Source organism: Somniosus microcephalus, chromosome 14 (assembly GCF_052327205.1).
Source record: "Somniosus microcephalus isolate GS21.2 chromosome 14, FLI_Smic_1.0, whole genome shotgun sequence".
NCBI lineage: Eukaryota > Metazoa > Chordata > Chondrichthyes > Squaliformes > Somniosidae > Somniosus > Somniosus microcephalus.
In genome coordinates this window covers 83,560,219-83,585,707 of record NC_141000.1, presented here as the reverse complement: position 1 = coordinate 83,585,707, position 25,489 = coordinate 83,560,219, and the positions used below count along the sequence as shown (strand labels likewise).

General features: G+C 40.6%; 1 protein-coding gene across 4 annotated transcripts in view; it reads right to left on the bottom strand.

Moving 5' to 3' along the window:
• LOC147107628 (importin subunit alpha-5) overlaps nucleotides 1–25,489 on the bottom strand; it is a 63,891-nt gene that overhangs the window by 19,383 nt on the left and 19,019 nt on the right. For all 4 annotated transcript variants that reach the window (XM_086006813.1, XM_086006814.1, XM_086006812.1 and 1 more), the window contains 7 exons: nucleotides 17,546–17,653; nucleotides 15,421–15,520; nucleotides 12,774–12,868; nucleotides 10,352–10,483; nucleotides 8,221–8,309; nucleotides 7,134–7,233; nucleotides 5,584–5,747 (listed from right to left, as the gene is read on the bottom strand). In XM_086006813.1, the coding sequence (XP_085862939.1) occupies nucleotides 5,584–5,747; nucleotides 7,134–7,233; nucleotides 8,221–8,309; nucleotides 10,352–10,483; nucleotides 12,774–12,868; nucleotides 15,421–15,520; nucleotides 17,546–17,653 (788 nt within the window). The remainder of the gene's footprint in view (nucleotides 1–5,583; nucleotides 5,748–7,133; nucleotides 7,234–8,220; nucleotides 8,310–10,351; nucleotides 10,484–12,773; nucleotides 12,869–15,420; nucleotides 15,521–17,545; nucleotides 17,654–25,489) is intronic.

Here is a 25,489-nt window from a genome sequence, read left to right as displayed (position 1 = left end):
CAACATTTACTTTAGCCACCCTTTTTCTTTTTATATAACTATAAAAACTCTTACTATCTGTTTTTATATTTTTTGCTAATTTACTTTCATAATCTATCTTCCCTTTCTTAATCAATCTTTTTGTTATTTTTTGTTGTCTTTTAAAGTTTTCCCAATCCTCTATCCTCCCACTAGATTTGGCTACCTTATATGCCCTTGTTTTTCGTCGAATACTATCCTTAATTTCTTTACTTAGCCACGGATGGCTGTCTTTTCTTTTACACCCTTTTCTTCTCAGTGGAATATATATTTTTTGGAAGTTGTAAAATAACTCCTTAAATGTACACCACTGATCATGTATCGTCTTACCCTTTAATCTATTTTCCCAATCCACTCTACTCAATTCCGCTCTCATACCTTCATAGTCTCCTTTATTCAAGCTTAGCACGCTTGTTTGAGATCCAACCTTCTCACCCTCTAATTGAATATGGAATTCAACCATGTTATGGTCACTCATTCCAAGGGGATCCTTTACTAGGACATTTTTAATTAATCCTGTCTCGTTACACAGGACCAGATCTAAGGTTGCTTGCCCCTTGGTCGGTTCAGTTACATACTGCTCAAGAAGCCCATCCCTAATACACTCAATGAACTCATCCTCAAGGCAGCCCTGTCCAATTTGATTTGTCCAATTAATATGATAGTTAAAATCCCCCATAATTATAGATGTTCCCTTATTACAAGCCTCAACTATTTCCTGATTGATACTCCGTCCAACAGAGTTGCAACTGTTCGGAGGCCTATAGACTACGCCTACTAGTGTTTTTTTCCCCTTATTATTCCTTACCTCCACCCAAACTGTTTCATTATCCTGATCTTTTGACCCAATATCATTTCTCTGTATTACAGTGATTCCTTCCTTTATTAACATAGCCACCCCACCTCCCCTTCCTTCCTGCCTGTCCTTCCTGATCATTAAATAACCTGGTATGTTTAATTCCCAGGCATTGTCACCCTGCAGCCATGTTTCTGTAATGGCCACAAGATCATACCCATATGTACTTATTTGTGCCATTAACTCGTCTATTTTGTTACGAATGCTACATGCATTCAGATAGAGAACTTTCAAATATGTTTTGTGACACTTAGTTCCTGCTTTTGCCCTTTTTATTACTTTACCTTTTACTCCATACCTTCTGCCCCTTCCTGACACGCTCTGGTTTTTAATTTCCCCACTGCTACCTAAGTCTATGACCTTCTCTGTTGTCATTTTTATTATTTGCTCGAGGAACCTTCCCCCCCACTAGTTAGTTTAAAGCCCTCTCTACAGCCCTAGTTATATGATCCGCCAAGACTCTAGTCCCAGCACTGGCCAAGTGAAGCCCGTCCCAACGGAACAGCTCCCTCCTGCCCCAGTACTGGTGCCAGTGTCCCAGGAAGCAAAACCCATTTCTCCCACACCAGTCTTTGAGCCACGCATTTAACACTCTAATTTTATTTGTCCTAGCCAAATTCGCTCGTGGCTCAGGTAATAATCCAGAGATTATTACCCTTGAGGTTCTGTTTTTTTAATTTGACCCCTAGCTGCTCATACTCCTTTAACAGAACCAGCTTCCTAGTCCTATCTATGTCGTTTGTACCAACATGGACCACAACAACTGGATCCACCCCCTCCCACTGCAAGTTTCTTTCCAGCCCAGAGGAGATGTCCTTAACCCTGGCACCGGGTAGGCAACACAGCCTTCGGGACTCTCGCTCTCGGCTGCAGAGAACTCTATCTATCCCCCTAATACTATCCCCTACCACTACAGCATTTCTATTTACTCCCCCCTCTTGAATGGCCCCCCGTTCCACAGTGCTGTGGCCAGGTTGCTCATCCTCCCTGCAGTCCCTGCTCCTGTCCCCACAGGGAGTAAGAACCTCGAAGCTGTTGGACAAGAGCAAGGGCTGCGGCTCCTCCAGCTCTACCTCCTGGATCCCTGTACCTGCCTCACTCGTAATCACACCGTCCTGTCCCTGACCATGGGCTACATCTGAATTACTTAACTTCATAGGTGTGACCACCTCCTGATACAGAGTCCAGGTACTTCTCCCCCTCCCTGATGTGTCGCAGTGTCTGAAGCTCAGACTCCAGCTCATCAACACGGAGCTGGAGTTCCTGTAGCAGCAGACACTTGTCACAGACGTAATCACCGTGAGCCTCAGTGGGGTTCACCGGCTCCCACATCTCGCAACAGTAACACATCACCTGCTCCATTCTATGTAATTAATTAAATTTTTTATTGTTAGTTATGGACACCCTCTGCCCGATTTTAGATGCTAGTATCCCCTTTAATTAATTGGATTTAAATTAAATCAATCCCTCTAGTTACACCAGTTAAATGGTTTACCAACAGTCACTCTGCACCAGAAAGACCTTATTAACTACAACCCACAGAGTTAAAGTTTGAAAAGAGCACCTAACACCCCTTACCCAAACTCACAGCACTCTTTGATGACTCGCATTCGGTGCTTGCTCGCACTCGGACTGGTCTTTTTATACTGTTTGTTTGTTTACAGCCAAATGAGTCACCCCTGCTGATTGGTTAGAAAACTGGTTTCCACTGCCTGCTGTGCCAATTTACTCCTACTGCAGTGTAACCTTGTTTTACTCTTCTTAAACCAACAGAATCCCAAACATTATATGTGTAACAAGCAGTAGGAGTAAATTGGCACAGCAGGCAGTGGAAACCAGTTTTCTAACCAATCAGCAGGGGTGACTCATTTGGCTGTAAACAAACAAACAGTATAAAAAGACCATAATCTTCTAATCCTCCTTAGAAACAGGGGTGGTGCCAGAGGACTGGAGAATTGTAAATGTTACACCATTGTTCAAAAAAGGGTGTAAAGGTAAACCCAGCAACTATAGGCCGGTCAGTTTAACCTCAGTAGTGGGGAAGCTTTTGGAAACAATAATCGGACAAAATTAACAGTCACTGGGACAAGTGTAGATTAATTAAGGAAAGCCAGCACAGATTTGTTAAAGGCAAATAGTGTTTAACCAACCTGATCGAGTTTTTTGATGAGGTAACAGAGGGTTGATGAGGGTAATGTAGTTGACGTGGTGTACATGGATTTCCAAAAGGCATTTGACAAAGTGCCACATAATAGGCTTGCCAGCAAAGTTGAAGCCCATGGAATAAAAGGGACAGTGGCAGCATGGATACGAAATTGGCTAAGTGACAGGAAACATAGTAGTGGTGAATGGTTGTTTTTCGGTCTGCAGGAAGGTATACAGTGGTGTTCCCCAGGGGTCGGTTCTAGGACCACTGCTTTTCTCGATATATATTAATGACTTGGTTGTGGGTGTACAGGGCACAATTTCAAAATTTGCAGATGACACAAAACTCGGAAGTATAGTGAACAGTGAGGGAGTTAGTGATAGACTTCAAGAGGACATAGACAGGCTGGTGGAATGGGCAGACACGTGGCAGATGAAATTTAATATAGAAAAGTGCAAAGTGATACATTTTGGTAGAAATAATGAAGAGAGGAAATATAAACTAAAGGGTACAATCCTAAAGGGGGTACATGAACAGAGACCTGGGGTTACATGTGTACAAATTGTTGAAGTTGGCAGGGCAGGTTGAGAACACAGTTAAAAAAGCTTATGGGATCCTGGGCTTCTTGAATAGAGGTATAGAGTACAAAAGCGTGGCAATTATGATGAACCTGTATAAAACACTGGTTCAGCCTCAACTGGAGTATTGTGTCCAATTCTGGGCACCACCCTTTAGGAAGGATGTGAAGGCTTTAGAGAGGGTGCAGAAAAGAATGATTCCAGGGATGAGGAACTTCAGTTACATGGATAGACTGGAGAAGCTGGGGTTGTTCTCCTTAGAGCAGAGAAGATCAAGAGGAGATTTGATAGAGGTGTTCAAACTCATGAGGGGTCTGGACTGAGTAGAGAGAAACTGTTCCCATTGGCAGAAGGGTCGAGAACCAGAGGACACAGATTTAAGGTGATTGGCAAAAGAACCAAAGGCGACATAAGAAAAAACATTTTACGCAGCGCATGGTTAGGACCTGCAATGCAGTGAAAGGGTGGTAGAGGCAGACTGAATCACGGTTTTCAAAAGGCAGTTGGAAAAGTACAGAAAGAAAAAAATTGCAGGGTTACGGGGAAAGGGCCAGGGAGTGGGACTAGCCGAGGTGCTCTTGCAAGCAGCCAGCACAGGCTCGACGGGCCGAATGGCCTTCTACCATGTTGTAACCATTCTATGATTCTATTCTATGATAGTACAGATAAGGTAAACCCAGAAGGCAAGGCACACCAACAGGACATAATGTAAATGATTAAAAACTAATTTAAAGTGGGTATTAGAAAAATCAAAATGCACAAAGGGTGATGAACATTTGGAATAATCTGCCAGGGGGCATTCAAATGCAATTGGGATGCTGGGCTGAACTAGTATGAGCATCAATGTGCAATTTCTCATCCTTTGCTTTTTCTTATGTTATTACTTGAAGAGTCAGTGTGAGTTTTCCATACTATTGTGCATATGATAATACTGTGGAGAAAAAATGGTATCCTAATGTTGTTCTCAAGTCTGGTCCTCCACTGTAACTGGAAATGATTTACTGTTAAAGAGATAAAGCACCTCAGTAACCTAGTTACTCTTCATTTGCCAGTAAATAACATTGTGTATTCTAGATTTCCAAACCGTCATATTGGATCAATTGAAACACTCTCACCTCAAGTAGGTTGTGGGTTCAAACCCACTCCAGAACTTGAGCACATAACCCAGGCTGACACTTCCATGCAGTATTGAGGGAGGACTACATTGCTGTTCTTCAGCTAAATTGAGGCCCCTTCTGCCTGTTCCCGTGGTTTAGGTGAACATAAAAGACCCCATGGCACTATTCGAAGAAAAGCAAGGAGTTCTCCCACTATCCAGCCAACATTCCCCAAAACAGATTAACTGGTCATTCATTGGATTATTATTTGTGACACCTTGCTGTGTGCAAATTAGCTGTTGCACTTACTCACAACAAAAAAGTGACTACACTTCAAAAAAAACTAATTCACTGAATGCAAAGTGCTTTGGGGCATCTTGAAAGGTACTATATAAATGCAAGTTTTATTCTTAATTACTAAATTCATTTGTTGCCATCAGTAAAGGAGCAATTTAAGACTCTAGAATCTGATCCAGCCACTTTAATATGGGGCTGAAGGTGAAGTATTTGATTTTTAGATCATTTGAACAGCCTAAGTGTGGCACTTGTATTTGACTTGCATTGAGCCCTGTGGTTGAACAGTCTGCCAAACTTCTCTGTATTCAGGCTCAGACATGAAAAGCAGCCACTATGAGAGGGCCACCAGTGCCTGCTGAACTGTAACCCAGCAGTCACCACCTTCAGAAAAGGTAAAGGGAGAAAATTGGAAGGAAACAGGTTTCTACTGCAAAATATAAATATGTTTCCCATGAAAACTGAAGTGCCTTTATCTATTTTGCAGTTCAAAATGATCACAAAAGGGGAAAAAGTTATATGTATATGTAATATACAGGTATATAGTCATCTATCACCAAAGAGTCTAAATTAAATATTTAGAAAGTAACTTACATCAATAGTTCCACTAATCTTCTGCAAACTCCCGAGTCTATTACTGCTTGGATTTTATCATTAGGTCCATCTGATAAATATGACAAAGCCCAGCAGGCATCAGCCAGAACATCTATGTCATTGAGGAACAGCAGCCAGGACACAACACTGAGACAGGGGGATACCTGGAAATGGAAAGCAACAGAATACAACAATTTATGGCTCCTGGGTCAAACAGAGTTGCCTGTGCCAACAATCGCAGTTCAGAGACTCTCAACAAAAAAAACTCTCAAATTAGGTATCATTCTACTGAAAGGTTACAGTAGACCCAGATCAGTGTTACATTTACCTATCAGAAAACTATGGTAAGGGATAAACACACAAGACTGTTTCAGGGATAGTGTATAATGCACACACACAAAATCTCTCTCTGTTACCTAGCTAAGTTTAAACTATTTTAGCTGCTGTAACGTAGTGTACATACTCTACATTAAAACTCTCCAAGTATTTTTGGCGATTTGTTCAATACTTTGTTACCTGGCGCTATAATTCAGAATATTCTGCAAAAAAGTTTACAGTACTGTACTTTTAACAAGATTACAGTAAGAACAAAACAAATGAAGTATTTTCATAATGAAATTCATTACTCTCCTTTCCTTTTTGTTGCATTATTTGATATAACTGTGTTCTGATGACTGCCAAAACAGATTTTATAACCCTGGTAAGTACAGCATCTCTGGGATATTGATTCCCTATCCCAGAAAGTCTTAATTTTGAAGGTTATTTGCTTCCTTTAGTTGCTTACTTAAGTCCTACTGTGTTACCCAGTAATGTCAAGGGAGACATCTGGTTCCCAAGTCTCCGCCAATGTCACTTACTGGCCAATTGCTAAGGGGTGCAGCAGACTCATCGAGCTGCTTTACTTTCCCTTCCCCACTGGGAAAGCCTGGCTTTCATCCAGTGCCCCCACATACACTGCAGCTGAAATCAGGGTATTTGTGGATGAGGGAAAAGAGCTCAGCACCAACATGCTGTCTCAAAATCTACATGCTTTTAAACTATTTCAAATTCATTTTATAATGCTACATTCCCACCATTTAGCAGCATAAGAGTATGTGCAGACAATCTATGGATATTCATCAATAACTGGCTGCTCAGATTGATAAGCCGAATTGTTTCATTCACTGATTTTCTTTTGTTTCCTGTGGAAAAGTGTCTCATCCCATAAGGTTAAACAATTCATCACGTGGCAAGCTGCAGGTATGAACTGGTAATTATCCTTCTTAGCACAGTGGATGGGTATACCAACAATTTGTGTCAATGATCTGCTTTACATTTCATTCTTTAAAAAAGTGGTCATGTACCCATATCTTCTGCATAGGCAAAATTATTCCTTAAAATCGCATGAAAAGACTACTAATCATTTCAACAAACATCAACAGATGTGAACAATTTACATACTACCATCACAGTTTATGGAATTGAAACATTGTTTTCCATTGCATATGCTTCACTCCTAAAAATCCAAGAGTAAGTTAAAGTAGACTGCTGCTCCACAGGAGGGACATTACCTTTGAAAAGTCTGGTGGAGGATTCTTCCCTCTGCACAGGTTTGACAGTGCCCAAACAGCATTCCTCGTCATTGTCAATCGGTTGGGTTTTGATAGCAGCCTGTGCATTTAAAATACAGATAATTCAGGTTAACAAATAAGTGCACAGAAATAACTCAGAAGTCTGGCCTCTTTGCATCTTTAAAATCAAAACACATGGGAATCATAAATATTTATTTAAATGCTCCTAGAAAGGCTGTCCTCTATCAATTTACTGGAGCTGACTGATTAAGAATGAATAGAATTAGAACAGACAGAGCTAGGTATCTTCAGAGTCTGACCAGTGCTTGGAAAGCTGCAATTTAAAAAGCTATAGAGGTAACTTTGCAAGACTCCACTGCTGGCGTGGAGCCTCGTGATCCAGAAGCATGGGTTGGACATGGGCTATAACACTATAGGGCCAATTCTATGACATGCACTCCCATTTAGTGAGGCTCCACACTGGGAATGGAGTCTTGCAAAATTGCTACTTATAATTCTTATTAGAAACCCTTTATGTAGTTCACCTGACTGTTTAACAGATGAACGCCCTACCCAATTCCTACAAGTGACCTCAACTTCATTGGCCCGGTATTTGGGGAAAATTGACAGATTTCTTCTCCTTGATTCCTGATGGAAAGTGTGCGTTTGGACATCATGGGAGAACAGAACTAGGCTCAGTTGCAGCACCCTACATAGTCAAATAGCCTGCCAACATTCTCTGGCTGGGCGCATACAAAGAAAGTGTGAAATAGAAATTGGTCAACTAATGATACACCAGAAGGCCATCGACACCCATGAAACTGAATTCAACCAGCATGTCAGTGCCTTTAGGAAATGAATGGATGAAAATTGGAAGAAAAAACGTAGCGGAAAAATCTTATGTAGCTAACTTTCATCAAGGTGCAAACTTAAGTTTTATTAAAATTGAGAGGAGACAAAATCTAAAAGGCACTAGTTTAATAAGTATTTTGCTAATCCCAAGGTGTTTGAAAAAAGTGTGATTGCTTTTTCCAGTAAACTTTAAAACTCAGCTTTGAAAATTTATTTTAAAAACTCAGTTACTTACTGAATGAGAGGAGGCAGTATATTACAGTCTAACACATAATCCCTACACATGGTGCTGTCCCCTGCAATGTTCCCAAGGGCCCAGATTGCCTGCAATTAAAAAATAAACAGTGAAAAAAAAAAATCTTGGTTACTTGATCTGACTCCTTTAGACAGCATGTACAACAGTTTTGAATAAACACTTGCTTAAAACCACTGATTATACATGGATTCAACTGAAGGATGCATGCACAAGTGACCTTGCAATACAGCATAACTGCAACTGGTCAGTGATACAAGAGAATAATGTAGCAGGCTGTTGTTTAGGACCAGGTCATTAATGTCAATGGGCCGTATTTTGCGACCCCTATGGGTGCGTACGAGGTGCGCATGCGCCTGTAGGGGCCACACAAGTTCCGGGTTTAGGCATGCGCTAAAACCCGGCACTTGCAATCTGTCAAGAATCTTCTTGACAGATCCCCCGCATCCCCAGGAAAAGGGCCTCTGCGGGTGGAGAGCTGCGCTATTTGCCCAACTTCTGCCCGCTGAAAGGCCGTGGAATTCTTCAGGCGTAAGGCCTGCTTTTACCAACACAAGAATTAAAAAAAATAGAAAAATAAAATGTTATCACTCACTTATACATTAAAAACCCTGTCAAATAAGTTTATATTTAGCCCCGTTAAAACATTTTTTTTTTTTTTTTTTAAATCAAAAAATTAATTTTATATATGTAATTTAAAAAAAACATTATTTCATGTGTTCGTGTAATTTTTAAGTCATCCCCATTCATACTTACGACAGTTCCATACGTACAGAACTCCCATAACTATGAATGGGGATTCCCTTCTTTCATTGGTTGGGCTGGCCCACGTGATCCCAGGGGTGCTTGCGAACCGCGCACGCCCCTGGGATACGTGGGCCTCTACGCATTTCTACCAGGAGAGGCCCAGGATCGCAAGCATCCGTATCTCCCGGACCACCAGGTAAATGCGTAGATTTTTTGATGATTGGAGGCATCTGCCCGCGGGAAGCCTCTGATCGCAAATTCAGGCCCAATGTGTTTACACCTCTGAACATATCACCAAAAGAGCAGAGCTTTATCCACAAACACCAATATACTACAATCGTTCAACCATTTATATCTCAACACTGCACTCACCCACCCCAATTTACAACTGCCTTTGGACTAGCGCAAAACTGCATTTGTCAACCTCCCTTCCTGCCCAATTGACTGACATTGGTTCTACAGTATACAGAATCACACAAATAAACTAACCCCTAGAAAAGTGGCTGCCCTTCAAAAATGCCTATTTTTGTTGTAAACATCTAGCAGTGCACCCAATTCATGATCAGCCTTTCCTGTATACTATAGCAGTTCTGACGAAAGGTCTTCGACCTGAAACGTTAACTGTTTCTCTCTCCACGGATGCTGCCCTGGCCTGCTGAGTTTTTCCAGCGCTTTTTTGTTGTTGTTTCCTGTATACTACTGTTTTCCCTCGTGATTCTCAGTAAATTTTCTAAAAGTGAAAATGTCGTATGAAGACAATGAAACTGCTACAATATTTTCAGAGACAGTAGATATGTTTGTTCCAAATACCTAAATGAGCACATGACAATACACAAGTGGTATTGTACAAGGTTCTCAAAACACTAAGTGACCACTTTACTTGGAGCAATAAACAGGATCTCTATTTTCTGTTGTTAGTTTCCTTTCCATCTGTAATTCACATATATTTATCCTGTAAAATACAGGGATCCTGTAAATATCTTCTGAATTAAAAGTCCATGTGCTGTATCTGTACAAAGGATAGTCAGCATAGCATATCAACATAAAGGCAAAGCAAAGAGGCTTTATAAATGTAGTATTTTCCACTCTGCTACAGAAATACTTTTATTATTTACCTCCGTAGCTTACTTTATTTCCATGAATTTTTAATTTGATATTCTAAAATTATTGGGCCTACTTTGAAAATATTGACAATTATCCCTAGGACTCAACCCCAAGTTAGCTCCACTTATTTTTAACTGGTAACCTTTGTTAATCACTTTTTAAAAATGGGTAAATCCCATGCTCAGAGGTGTAAACACATTGATATTAATGATCTGGTCCTAAAATGAGGTGGAGGGAGTAGAATTAACAATTTGACAGTTACCTGTTCTTGCACATCTTCAAAATCTGACGTTAACAATTCAATAAAGACAGGCACAGCACCAGCCTTGATGACCTCACGGGTCTGTAATGAGCTTCCTGATGCAATGTTTGTCAGCACCCATGCTGCTTCAAACTGCATTAAACAAAAAAAGAGGAAACATTATAATTACACACTATACACACTGGAATTAATGGGCCAGTAATTCCTGTCCCAACGCGTGAGTACGGACGGGGTACTCACGCGTGGGCCCGGAGGAATTGCCGGTTTTCAGCGGGAAAACCGGCATTTCCTCTCCTCTGACCCAAGGGGTTAAGAGGCGGAACACGTGTGAGGTTTCAGGTAGCGCGTGCGCGCTGAACTTCCCTTTTTTTTTTTTTTTTTTTGAAGAGTTGCCCGTGGGGAAAAGACTCCGGTTTTTACACGTGGAAAAAGCAGCCGTAAGTACTTACTTTTAACAGGTAAGTGGTCTATTAAGTAAAATTAGAAAATTTTTCCACAGGTTCATTTTTTTTTGAAGACTTTACAGTAAGGTAAGTGTATTTTTAGCCCCGATTTTTTATATAATCATTTTTTTCAAAATTTAAAATTATTGTTTAAAATAGTTTTTTTAGTTATTATTTATAGTTTATTTAAGTAGTGCGATGTTTTTTAAAATTTTCTTTCAAGTTTAAGTAGTGTTTTGGGGCCAGGGGTTTTCATGAGTTTGACAGTTCTTACTATCAAACTCATGAATGAACTTTTGCAACCTCCCATTGGTTGCCCAGTGCTCACGTGATCCCAGCCAGCTCATCGCGCTAAGTACGTCGCTGGGTCACGCACGCACAGCGCGGCAGGACCTGAAGCGGGCCAGTGACAGGAAATGCAATGCGGGCCAGGATTGAAATGTCAGCGCGTCGGGTAAGTGCACATCGGGGGCTTGCACGCGCGGCAAGCCCCCGAACCTAATTTCTGGGCCAATATTTGTCAGTCAAGTTCAAAGTGATAAAAAAATTATGAAAATGGGAAATAATTTTGGGGTTGGAACTTTAAAAAAGTAATAAAAATTGATAATCGATGGATCTCTTTATGTACACACAGCACAGCAGAATTACACAAAAATGCATAGTCCTCTCTTTTAAAGCTCTATAGGAACCATGGAAAAAGCACTGCCATTATCAGGCAGCTTTACCCATTAACAAATGAGATTTTAGAAACCACCGCAAAACAAACAAAAAGCCTTAGGAAGAGTACAAGCAAGGGTAAAATGTGTGACTTTATAAAGTATTTATACTTCTACTTAAAAGTAATTGTTAAAACAACTGTTAATTTACATTAATTTTTGCTGATATTAAACCTGTGGTATAAAATATAGACTGATTTTTGTGTGCTCTGTAAAATGCTGATCAGATGTGAGGGGTAGATCTAGACAGCTCACTGGCAAGTTGTTAGTTAGGTCTCACTTGTGGAATTAATTTAATTTCCAGATTGGACATACGGTTATTTTATATACTTGTGTAAAGGGCATATTTGCTCACCACTGGAGATTTCCAATTAAGTAGATTTGATCATACCTAAAAGAGCAAACTTTGTTTTTGGAAGCTGGCCAAAGACATATCACACTGCACCATATTTATGAATAATTGGATATAATTGTTAGGGTAGTTTAGTAAATTGTTCACACTGTAAACACCAGCATTTGAGGAAGCAATGCTGTGCTGTAAATAACAATGTTTCAGGAAGTAGGTTACATTTAAGAATTCACTATAACAATATGGATAATTTTCATAGACAGAATTATTGAATCAGGATTAATTTACGTACAACTATGTTGGTATTCTATGCAAACAACTGGCAAAGCCACAAATGTACAACTAATCCAAAAGAAACCTCAGGAGGGACTTAACACAGGCCTACAATTCAACTTGTCACTTTGTTTAACATGTGCAAGGTTTTTTATCCCCTCTCCCCTCCAAACACAATCACAGTCCAATGAATTGGTTGCACAGATGAAATTGCACTTGGTAATGAAGAACAATGCATCGCAGGTACAGTGGCTTCTTCAGGTACTGGTGAAGAATTAAGTTTGCATTTTCTCACACAGAGCCAAGCCGATTGCAGAATTAAATTTTTTGGAAAATACATCGTGGGGATATCTAAAAGTAGCATGTTGTACACTCAACACTGTAGTTACACTTTTGCAAATGATGAAAAATATTGAACAGTAGTTTGAGTTAGCTGGACAAATGAGAGCTACTGGATAATTCTCTCAAGTCTGTTGCACATAAATGGGCCACAAGTGCAGCATAGAAATGTATAACATTTGGGAAGGAAAATGAGCTGCAGTATTAGTCATGGCTACAGTGTGCAGATGATACCGTTATATTACAAAAACAGTAGAAGATGTAGATTATATTAAGGACTTCATGGTGTGCTCCGAGATTACCTGCAATGTACAATTCTCTCTCCTTTTGAGGAATTCTACAAATCTTTCCACTACTCCTTTCGTGTTGATCACTTCATCAATAGGAGGATTCGGCTCTGTTTAAAAAAAATCATATTACATGCTGGGATTAATGGTTTCTTGCTGGGTTGGGTTTGTCTTTTGATCAAAATTTGCAGACTTTATCCAGGTAGCATGAAATGTAAACACCTTTGTACAGTGGACTTTCCTTCAATGATAACTGGATTAAGATGGATCAAAATAACTTCATCTAACACAGCAATCAGAGAGAAGAGTTTTTTATTCCATCTGACAGCTAGAAAACATGTGCCAGAAGTAAAAAGATTAGTGTTCTCAAACACGTCACTGTACAGGCCTCACCAGATAATTAATACGTTTACGCCCTTCTGTCTAGGCAAGATATAAGCCTAGGTCATTGGTGACATGATCAATATTACACATACCCTTTCCCCAATTGAATTAGATCATTTACAAGCACATTCAACCCATCACACCTGTGCCAATGCTAGCTCTTCAACTGGATCTATTTACTCTAAACCCATTTCCTTGCCTTTTCCCCATATTCTTCCTTTTCAGATACTTATTATTCCATTTTAAACAATGTTAGTCTCTGCCTCAATAGACACCCATGGTAAAGCATTCTAATAAACCCGTCTGAAACAAATTCTAATTTCCCCCTTTGTTCCTCCAATGATAATCCTCAGTCTATGCCACCTTGTTACTGATTTGCCAACCAATGGAAACAATCACTGTTCACCTTCTCATATCTTTCCACAATTTTGAATGCTTCTATAGGACCCCCTCCCCACCCCTAATCATCTCTGTTCTGGTGAAAATAAATCTTTTTTTTTTTTACAAAGCCTTTCTGTATAACTATAACCTCTCAATTCCTGGTACCATGCCAGTAAATCTGATGGTACCACTTCCATGGGTCAAACATCCTTCCTATGAAGGGGTGCCCAGAGCGGTGTGCAATATTCTAACCATAGCCCTAGAACCAGAACATTTTACAGCACAGGCAGAAGCCATTTGGCCCATCATGTCTATGCTGGTTCTTAACTAAAGAAATACAAAACTAATTCCACTGCTTTGCTTTCTCCGCTTCAAATATTTATCCAATTTTTCCATTAAAGAAGCAATGGTCTTTGCATTAACCATCCATGTGGCAAAGTATTCTACACCCAAACAACTCTGTGGGAAAAGAATCTCCTAACCTCTCTCTTCCTTGTCAGTAATAATTTTAAATGATTGCCCCTAGTCATCAACTCCCCAACCAGAAGAAATAGTCTTTTCATATTTATGCTATCAAAACACCTCTATTAAGCCTCCTCTGCTCCAGTAGACATAGTACCAGTATCGCAAGTCTCTCTTCATAACTAGTTTCCCATCCTTGGAGTCATTCTGATTACATAGAAATTACAACACGGAAACAAGCCCAACCAGTCCAAGTTGGTGTTTATTCTCCACATAAGCAGCAGTTCTAATCCCATGTGCCCATCCAGTTACCAGATCCCATTATCTCTTTCTTTCAAATGTAAGTCACACAACACCAGGTTATAGTCCAACAGTTTTATTTGTTGGGCTATAACCTGGTGTTGTGTGACTTCTTACATTTGTCCACCCCAGTCCAACTCCGGCATCTCCACACCATGGCTTTTTCTTTCAACCATCTATCTAAGCTATTCTTAAAAATCGACATGGTCTCGGCTTCAATCACTAACTCTAGTAGTGCATTTCACAGTCTCACAACACTAAAAAAATGTTTCTCCTGCTCGCTGCTCTAAATCTCTTGCATTTAATCTTGTATCTATGTCCCCCTTGTTCTAAACCCCTAAACTAATGGAAACAGCCCATTTTTATCTGAACTGTCCTACTGCTTCATAATTTTAAACAGCTCTATCAAATCACCCCAAATCCTTATGGCTTTGATGTCCTTTCTTAATGGGGCGCCCAAAACTGCCTACAGCATTTACTCTGTGGCCTAACTGACATTTTTTATCAATTAATCATTATTTATTTAATTTTATCTATTTATAAACCCAAATTGTATTGGGCACACTCACATTCAGGAAATTATGCACTTAAACCCCCAAGTCTCTGTTCATCCACACCTCTCAGCACTTTCCTATATACTTACTCTCTATAGCCAAGTCCAAATCATTTATATGTAAAAAGTGGACGTAGCACTGATCTCTGGGGTACATCACTTTCAATCCTTCTCCAGTCCGAGAAACATCCATTTACCCTAAAGTTCAGCTAAACTTCATTTACAACTGGACCAACTCATGAGTATAACCTATGTTAAGATGTTCAGGATTGTAACTAATTATGAAATCAGCAATAAAACTATTCTGTCCTTTTACTTACACAAAGAACTTTGAATCAATGTTTGATAGATCACTATTGTTAAAAAGGCAATGCATTACACCACGCAGTATTAACATTATACTTTTACATGTTGTTGAGTTCCCAAATCTTGAACCTGAGCTAGGCAGCATTAGCATAAGCGCGAGTTGAGATTGTCATTTCATCATCACAGATCAAGAAGTGAGAGCATTGTCAATACCATTCAGCACCCAAAAAATTAGAATAATGACAATATTGAATGCTGCACAAACTACGTTTTCACCTTTGGAAAGGAGTTTCCGAAATTTCTGGGTAGCAGCCAGCTGCTGTTCAGAATTATTAGAGAAAATCATCTGTACCATATCCGAGGTGATTACTCCAGTCTGTGTATACACAAGGGAGAACACAAAAAATCAGAATCGCTAACAAAAAAATCATTTAATCAGCATTAGACAGGAAGATTCCCTTACGAGTTACATTGTGCTATATCTAAACTGGTCTCAAATTATTCTGTTTCTAGTCCAGCATCACTTTGCTACAAGTCTGATATTTTAATTTACTACTATTGGAAGATTTTAATTCCCTTGTACTAGGGCTCTCAGACTAAAAAAAGAAAGAACCTCAATGTCCTCAGACGATCTGCATTTGACTCAATGAATTACTTTCGAGGTGCAGTCAATTGTTATGTAGAGAATTATAGCAGAAATGTACATACAGTAAAGTCCCAAAAACAGCAAGTGGGATAAATGATCAGTTAATCTTGTTCTGGTGGTGTTGATTGAGGGAAATCCTGCTCTTTTCAAATAATGCCACGGGATTCTTAATATCTTCTTTAGGCGAGCGGAGTCTCAGTTTAATATCTCACCCAAAAGATGGCAGCTCCAACAATCAATGTACTGAAGAGTCAGCCTAGATTTATGTGTTCAAGTCTTGGAAAGGAACTTGAACTCAGGATCTTTCAGCTCCGAGACAACACTACTGTTAACTGAACCAGGATGAGTTGCAGCATCTTTGTTATGTAGATAGTTCATCACAGTGGCACAGTAACCCAATGTATTGGAGCACCATAGCAGTAAGGGAGGGTCGATTTCCCAGGCTGCAGAATTCTCAATATCAGCTCCACATGAGAAAGAAAACACCAGCAACCAACTCAAAAGCAGTGTTGGAGACAGCCTTGGAGTATTTCACCTGCCTGTCTGCCCTTTTAGTCTAGTGAGAAAACAGAGGGATTCATACCTTTACTAAAGAAAAATGCTCCAGGGTGGAAAACTACTGCACCTCAATTTTCTACCAGAGTCAAATACTTTGGCGAGCCCCAGTGCTGGGAATGAGGCCTGCAGGAAATTTTAGTTAAAATGATGTGGAAATTTACTATTCCACAGTACTGCAGTATTCAGTTGCTGCCACTAGAGGTGGTTTCAGGATTCTCAGTGATATACATTCCAACAGGAGTCCAGTCAGTAGCTCCTGGGCCACACATGATCTTCAGCCATAACAAACAGCATTCAAAGACCAGAAAACTTAGAGCTGCTTGAGCTGCTATTTCTTATATATGCTGGTTTGTCCTGTTTGAATTTTATGGGGCTGGAGCTCCGCAGGAGGCTATTTTTAGCACTTTCGCCTCATTTGTGGGTAAACCACAAATCAGACCTATTTGTATCAGCAGTGTAAGATATACACAAATAATGGGAACATGGAATGGGAACTTTATATGGACCCCCCAAAACTCCATGAATGCATCTATGTAACCCAAGATAAAAAGTTTAGACATCCCCATATTATAATATAACATAAGAGAATAGGTCATTTGGCCCATCATGTCTGGTGAACCCTTTGCATACATTTATAGTGTGCTCATAAGGATATGTTGGCTGCAAATAAATATGCATAAAGTAACATCTGACAACTTAAAGATCAGTACATAAATTCCAATAACATAATAGCACCTAGATTCTTAGCTTCTAGGATAGCAGTTCCACAAAAAATATTTATTCTAATTTTTAAGTGTACACACAGTTTGATAGAAATTAAGGAAACACCATTTTGATTTAAAAGTTTAAAAGAACATATCTTAAGTCTCAGACAGTGTCTCTCAGTAAACATGGCATTTATAATCTAATGGAACAGCAAACTTAACCAAATTATTAAAAAAAAAAAAAAAATTAAGAAGCAGCTATAGTAGGGGAGTAGTGGATCCAATTATTTACAAAGGCACCTTCATAGATTCCTCAGTAGACTTCTACACCTACTTTGCTAACTTACTTCAGTAGCAACGTTGTTGGAGGCAGGGCCTTTTCAATTATGCTAATCATGATTTAGTGAGGGGGAAGTGCAGAAATCTGCACGGCGTCAACTTGCCTTATTGGCTGGATGGAGTATGGTGCAGCAGTAGATGATATATTGCTTACCAAAGCCATATCCATGTTTACTTGTGACTCATGGAATCCACTGTCACTCATTACCTCTTCCTCTTCCTCTTCCTGTTCTGTATTTGCGACATTTCTACGTTTGAATAGCTGAAGAAACAGAAAGCAAACTTTAAAATATACAACTCTACAGGGGAAAGTAAGGGAGAATAAAATGAAGTTACTCGTCATGTTAGTTGCGATATCATCCAATACTTAAGCACTTGGTACACAAGTGCAAGATCAGTAGAATTGCAAGCAGATACATAAATGTACAGAATAGCAAATATTTAGAAAGAATAACTATACAGTACAACAGTTAAGATGTTTACGACTTTATTTTTTTAGAAAACTATACATGGATTATTTGCAATGTATGATGTCAAATCATTCAGCAAAAACTGTCTCAATGTGGGTCTGTTCTGTTATGGAGCTGAATCAAGAGCATAAAACTTGAAAATCTTACGTTAATAGTAAGATGGAATTAACCAGATGTCAGGTCCGCTCAGCTCTCCAGTTTATAAATATGGTGCACACAAGCAAAATCAGAGCTTTTTTTTTTGTTTAACAGGCTGGTGTAATCAAACCTAATTTCACTTTTACCTTTCCCCCTTCTTTCTTTCTTGTACTTAGATTCCCCATATTATGCATCATTTGGTTCCCAGACAGCGTGCCCATGATTCAGAACTCGCCATGTGGGGAATAGTGGGCACAAATCCTGATTTACTGCTCCATGCTGTTACACTAATGTATGGATAAGCAAAAAGAAAATCTGTAATTCCAGGGACTTGAAATGAACAGCATGTATTTTTAAAATGATAAAGCATCAATTTCCTAATGCTTTTGGGCAGCAACGTAAAATTGAAACACTTACCAGACTTAATTGCAATAACAGCTTGCATTTATATAATGCCTTTAATGTAGAAAGTCATCCCAAAGTGCTTCACAGGGATGCAAAGAAAGATTATGCTGAGCTAAAGGAGGAGATATTAGGAGGGATGACAAAAAGCTTGATCAAAAGAGGTGGGTGAGAAGTAGAGGGATTTAGGGAGGGAATTCCAGAGCATGGGGCCTAGATGGCTGAGTTGAGGTGGCACATGGCCGCAATCAAAGGAGGAGGGGGATTGCTACGGGATAGGATAAGGGCAATAGAGTTTTGGATGACTTGAAGCTCACGGAGGATGAAAGATGGGAGGCCGGCAAGGACAGCATTGGAATAAATCGAGTTCAGAGGTGACAAAGGCATGGATGAGGGCTTCAGCAGTAGATGAGCTGAGCTGGGGGAAAGGCATGTAATATTGCAGAAGTGGAAGTAAGCAGTCTTTAATGCAAAGGATATCAGGGCGGAAGCTCAGCTTAGGGTCGAATAAGTCACCAAGTTTATAAACAGTCTGGTTTGGCCGGAGAGGGTGGCTAAGGACAGGAAAAGAGTCAGTATCGCGGGTGCGAAATTTGTGGTAAAGGACAAAGACACTGACTTTGGTCTTTCGAATGCTTAACTAGAGGAAACTGCAGCTCATCCAAGACCAGATGTTGAACAAACAGTCCGACAGTACAGAGGCAGTGGAAGGGTCGAGAGGTAGAGCTGGTCAGCAGAGAGCAGCAGCTGATTAAGAGCAGGAACCCCGAGCACCAGTGATTCAAAAGGAGCGGCAGCAGAGAGCAGCAGCTGACACCAGACAAACGGAGAAAAAAAAAAAAAAAATTGACGTCATAGTCGGTATAGAGTGAGGAGCGGCATGAGCCGAAGAATCAAAGCTAAATGTTTAATTTATCATTTATCTAAGTATTAAGAACATAGCATCCTTTAGGTAAACAAATAGATTCAAGATCTAAGAAAAGGACAAGGCCGAGAGCAGAGCAAGAGAAAAGGATGAGGCAGAGAGTGGAGCACAGGTTAAAGGTAAATATTGAACTTAACCTACCTATAACTTAAACTAGATCAAGCAATTAGTTCAAAAACTAAAAAATATAAGGCAAGTTGATTAAATACATAAACTTCAATTAATTAAAATAAACAAAACAAGATCAGATAGGATGGCAGTGCAGGTGATGTGCCGTAACTGCAGCATGCGGGAGTTTGTGGAGAGCATTGTAATCCCGGACAACCACATCTGCAGGAAGTGTCTGCATCCTGAAAAACTTCAGCTCAGAGTTGTTGAGCTAGAGTCCGAGGTGCAGACATTGCAGGGCATCAGGGAGGGGTAGAGTTACCTGGGCACTGATCCAGGAGGTAGTCACACGGTGGTAGTGGTACAGGTCTGGTTAGTGGTCAGGGACAGGAGGGTGTGACTGCGAGTCAGACAGGTAAGGGGACCGCAGGTGCAGTGTTGGAGGAGCCTCGGCCTTTGCCCTTATCCAACAGGTAAGAGGTTCTTGCTGCATGTGTGGATGAGGGCAAAGTCTGCAGGGTGGATAAGCAAACAGACCATGACGCCATGGCACAGAAGGCCATTTAAGTGGGGGGTGGGGGTAGTGAAAAAGAATATGGTAATGGTAGAGGTCAGTATAGTCAGGGGGATAGATACTGTTCTCTGCAGCCACGACCGGGAGTTCTGAAAGTTCTGTTGCCTGTCTGGTACCAGGGTTAAGGACATCCCCTTGCAGCTGGAGAAGAACTTGGGAGGGGGTGGATCCAGTTGTCGTGGTCCACGTAGGAACCGACGACATAGGTAGAACTAGGAATGAGGTTCCGCTCAGAGTTTGAGGAGCTAGCTTTGAAATTAAAACGCAGAACTTCACAGGTAATCATCTCTGGATTGTTACCTGAGCCACGCACAAATTGGTATAGGGACAAACAAACATATGAGAAGGTTAAATGTGTAGCTGAAAGAGTGGTGTTGGAGGCAGGGGTTTCAATTCATGGGGCACTGGCACCAGTACTGAGGAAAGAGGGAGCTGTTCCTTTGGGATGGTGTCTACTTAAACTGGGACCAGTGTCCTGGTGAATCGAATAACTGGGGCGGTAGATAGGACTTTAAACTAATTGGGGGGGGGGGGGGGGGGGTAAGGATTCAGGAAAGGGTAGATTCAAAAGCAGTAAGAAAAATGTCAAGCCAGTAGAGCAGAGTAGAGATTTGGGTAAAAGTAAGCAGAGTGCGTCAGGAAGGGACATAGAGCTTTACAGAGGTAATAGGGCATTATTGACTACGGTGACATCAGGGAAAAATAGAAAAAAGTTGAAGCCAAAGGCACTATATCTGAATGCACGAAGCGTTCGCAACAAAATAGATGAATTAATAGCAGACAGAAATAAATAGGTTTGATCAAATAGCCATTACGGAGGCGTGGTTGCAGATCTAGTATTGTGCAATGAGACAGGGTTAATTAATAACCTTGTGGTAAAGGAGCCTCTGGGGAAGATTGATCAAATATGATAGAATTTTATATTTGAAACTCAAATCCGAAACTAGGGTCTTAAATCTGAACAAAGCAAGCTACGTAGGTATGAGGGGCGAGTTGGCTAAGTAGACTGGGAAACTAGACTAAAAGATATGACAGTAAATAAACAACAGCAAACATTTAAAGAATTAATGCATAATTCACAACAAATATACATTCCCTTAAGGAATAAAAACCCCCATGAGAAAAGTGGTCCAACCGTGGCTAACAAGAGAAGTTAAAGATAGTATCAGATTAAAGGAAGAGGCTTATAATGTTGCCAAAAAATGTAGCAAGCCTAAGGATTGGGAGGATTTTAGAATTCAGCAAAGGAGGACCAAGAAATTGATAAAGAAAGAGAAAATAGAATGAGAGTAAACTAGCAAGAGACATAAAAACAGATTGTAAAAGCTTTTATAGGCAAGTAAAAAGGTAGAGATTAGCAAAAGTAAACGTGGGTCCCTTTGAGGCAGAGACAGAAGAAATTATAATGGGAAATAAAGAAATGGCAAAGACATTAAACAAATACTTTGTATTTGTCTTCATGGTAGAAGACACAAAAACATTCCAGAAATAGTGGGGAACCAAGGGCCTAGTGAAAATGAGAAACTTAAAGAAATTAGTATTAGTAAAGAAATCGTACTGGAGAAATTAATGGGACTAAAAGCCGACAAATTCTCTGGATCAGACGGCCTACATCCTAGGGTTTTAAAAGAGGTGGCTACAGAGATACTGGATGCATTGGTTTTGATTTTCCAGAATTTCCTAGATTCTAGAAGGGTCCCTGCGGATTGGAAGGTGGCAAACGTAACCCCGCTATTCAGGAAAGGAGGGAAGAAAGAAAACAGGGTACTATTGGCCAGTTAGCCGGGCATCAGTAGTAGGGAAAATGCTAGAATCTATTATTAGGGACGTGATAACAGGGCACTTAGAAAATCATAATATGATTGGGCAGAGTCAACACGGATTTCAAAAAGGGAAATCATGTTTGGCAAATCTGTTAAGAGTTTTTTGAGGTTGTAACCAGCAGAGTGGATAAAGGGGAACCAGTGAATATAGTGTTTTGGATTTTCAAAAAGCATTCAATATGGTGCCACACAAGAGGTTATTACACAAAATTATGGCTCATGGGATTTGGGGGTAATATATTAGCATGGATTGATTAACAGACAGAAAACAAACAGAATAGGAATAAACGGGTCATTTTCGGGATGGCATGGTGTAACTAGTGGGGTACTGCAAGGATCAGTGCTTGGGCCTCAGCTATTTACAATCTAGATCAATGACTTAGATGAGGGGACCGATTATAATATATCCAAGTTTGCTGATGATACAAAGTTAGGTGGGAAAGTAAGCTGCGAAGCAAAGAGGTTGCAAAAGGTTAAGTCATTGGGCAAGGTCATGGCAGATGGAATATAATATGGAAAAGTGTGAAGTTATCCATTTTGGTAGGAAAAATAGAAAAGCAGAATATTTTTTAAATGGCGAGAATCTGGCAAATGTTGGTACTCAGAGGGACCTGGGTATCCTTGTACACGAACCACAGAAAATTAACATGCAGGTACAGCATGAAATTAGGAAAGAAAATGGTATGTTAGCCTTTACTACAAAGGGATTAGAGCAGTGGTGGGCAAAATACAGCCCGCGGGCCATATCCGGCCGGCCAATGGATTCTATCTGGCCTGTCAAGGCCTGGCTTCGAGCTTCAAACATCCGCCACACCTGACCCCGCCCCACGTGATGTCAGGAGGAGGGCCATTGTCTCCGAGGCAGCAGAGGAGTCAACGTAGCAACGGGCCTTAGAGACGGGAGGTGAAGATACGGAGACCGGCGGTTGAGGTGGACAGAAGGCGGCTGGGAGTTGCAGATTGGGCCACAACTCCCCGGGGAAGGACCTTTTACCAACAGCAGCGCGGCCCCTAAATCAGTGGAGACTGACGAGTGCAGCAGCGAGAAAGGCCTGCTCCGCGCCGCGCCCCCCCCCCCAGTGATGGATGACACCCGTTAACCAGTTATTAACTACCACCTAACTAATTAATGCAAGCCTGGTTTGTGTTTACTAATTAGCATTTTAATTATCGCACATTTATTTATTTAACACTGGTTATTTATACTAACTGATAAGTTAGTGAATAAATCTGTTAACTAATGTACTAATTAACACCCTCTACTCATTAGGCAATTGGTGAGCAATTTAATTGGGCTCAGTACTGTACTAATTACACAGCTATTAATAACAGCCCAGAGTTATTTATTTAACACTAATTTTTACTAGTGTCCAACTAATTTACTGATCACAGACTATTTATTCATGACCTTAACACACGCCCTGCTCATCAAGCAATTGGTGAGCAATTTAAATTGTGATTAATTTACTAATTGCACAACTATTCCCTAATTTTGTAACCTCATACTGATACATTTACTAATGTGACACAAATTCTCTGCTCACGTTTAATCAGTTGAATGATTATTACTTTAATGATTTCACATTTAACAGTTCATCCGTATAATAACTTATTTTTTTTGCCAATTAATCACTAATTGGCTACGGGTGAAATTTTCCAAGAGGGGGGAAAAAATTCTACTCGGATTTTATGAAGTGATAGTGCAAACAATAAAGGCTCTGGAATACGCTCAGGAGTGAGCACATTTGAGGATCCCTGTGGTTAATGGACTGTAGTCTAACCTAAGCTTTCATCTCGACTACACATCTTGTGTGAAAGGTCAGTTAATGTTACCATCTTTCGTGCTTGTGAATGACAAGTTTCAGCACCAGCTGCTTATAGTCAAGTTTCGACAGAAGCAAGTGGGGTCAATATATTTTGCATGCATAGAATGTACAGCACAGAAACAGGCCATTCAGCCCAACTGTTCTCTGCCGGTGTTTATAAGAACATAAGAAATAGGAGCAGGAGTAGGTTATATGGCCCCTTGAGCCTGCTCCACCATTCAATAAGACCATGGCTGATCTCTTCGAGTAACCAGTTTTATATAATCAATACCTAAGATAGGTTTTGGGTAAACCTGTATCATGTGCGTTAGCATGTTAATAAGTGTTATTTTTATTCAAGTGTGGAAATGACATGAAGGATTCTTTATACAATAAATGCCGTGACAAATTTTAATGGTAGCTGTTGTTAACACAATTCATTTTGTGCGCGCGCCCCTCAACAGCTCACCAAAATTTGTTAAGTGGCCCTCCAGCCCAAATAATTGCCCACCCCTGGATTAGAGTATAAGAGTAAAGAAGTCTTACTACAATTATATAGGGACTTGGTGAGACCACACCTGGAGTACTGTGTACAGTTTGGGTCTCCTTACCCAAGGAAGAATATATTTACCTTAGAGGGAGTGCAACGTAGGTTTACTAGACTGATTCCTGGGATGAGGGGATTGTCCTATGAGGAGAGATTGAGTAGACTAGGCCTATATTCTCCAGAGTTTAGAAGAATGAGAGGTGATCTCATTGAAACATGTAAAATTCTTCAGGGGCTTGACACGGTAGATGCTGGGAGGATGCTTCCCCTGGCTGGAGAGTCTAGAACTAGGGGTCACAGTCAATGCTCACTCTAAATTTTTTGGGGGCCACACAGCCCCTTTAATGGGCTGCACGGCCCATTCAAAATTCCGTTCATGCGCGTTTTTTTCCATTTAAAAGCCAATGAGCCAGCTGCACAGGGTCTCCAGAGCGCTGTGCGGCAGCACGGCTTAAAGGGATCATTAGTCACAGTCTCAAAATAAGGGGTCGGCCATTTAGGACTGGGATGATGAGAAACTTCTTCACTCAAAGGGTTGTGAATCTTTGGGATTCTCTACCCCAGAGAGCTGTGGATGCTCAGTCGTTGAGTACATTCAAGACAGAGATCGATAGATTTTTGGATACACAGGGAATCAAGGGATATGGGGATAGTGCGGGAAGGTAGAGTTGAAGTAGAAGATCAGCCATGATCTTATTGAATGGCAGAGCAGGTTCGAAGGGCCGAATGGCCTACTCCTGCTCCTATTTCTTATGTTCTTATGGAAGCTGACTCCTCGTCTGCAGCTGATGTTGCCAAGGAGTAGAATGTAGATCAGGAAGAGGGGCAGAGGAAAGATTCTTGCGAGGTTAAGGTGTGGGGGTAGAAAAATAAACCAGTGCTACAGATCCTCTGGCTTGGTTGGGTAAGAGTGGAACCAAGCCAGGGCAGTCCCACCAAGCTGGACAACAGGAGGACAGGTGTTGGAAGAGGTGTGATCAACCATGTCAAGGACTGCAGAAAGTTTGAGGGACAATGCACCATGGTCGTAGCCACAAAGAATGTCGTTTGTGGCTTTAGTTAGGACCATTTCAAGGCTTTGGGAGAAGCAGAAATCCGATTGGAAGGATTGAAGCAGGAAGTTGTTGGAAAGATGGCTATAGATCTGGGAGACAACCGCATTGTCAAGGACTTGAGCGATAAAGGAAGTTGGAGATGATAGTTTTGCAAGGCCAGAGGAATTGCGGGTATTTTTTTCTGAAAGGGAGGGGGCAATACCTGAGCAGAGGAAATTATTTACAATGTCAGCTAGCATGGGACCAAAGAT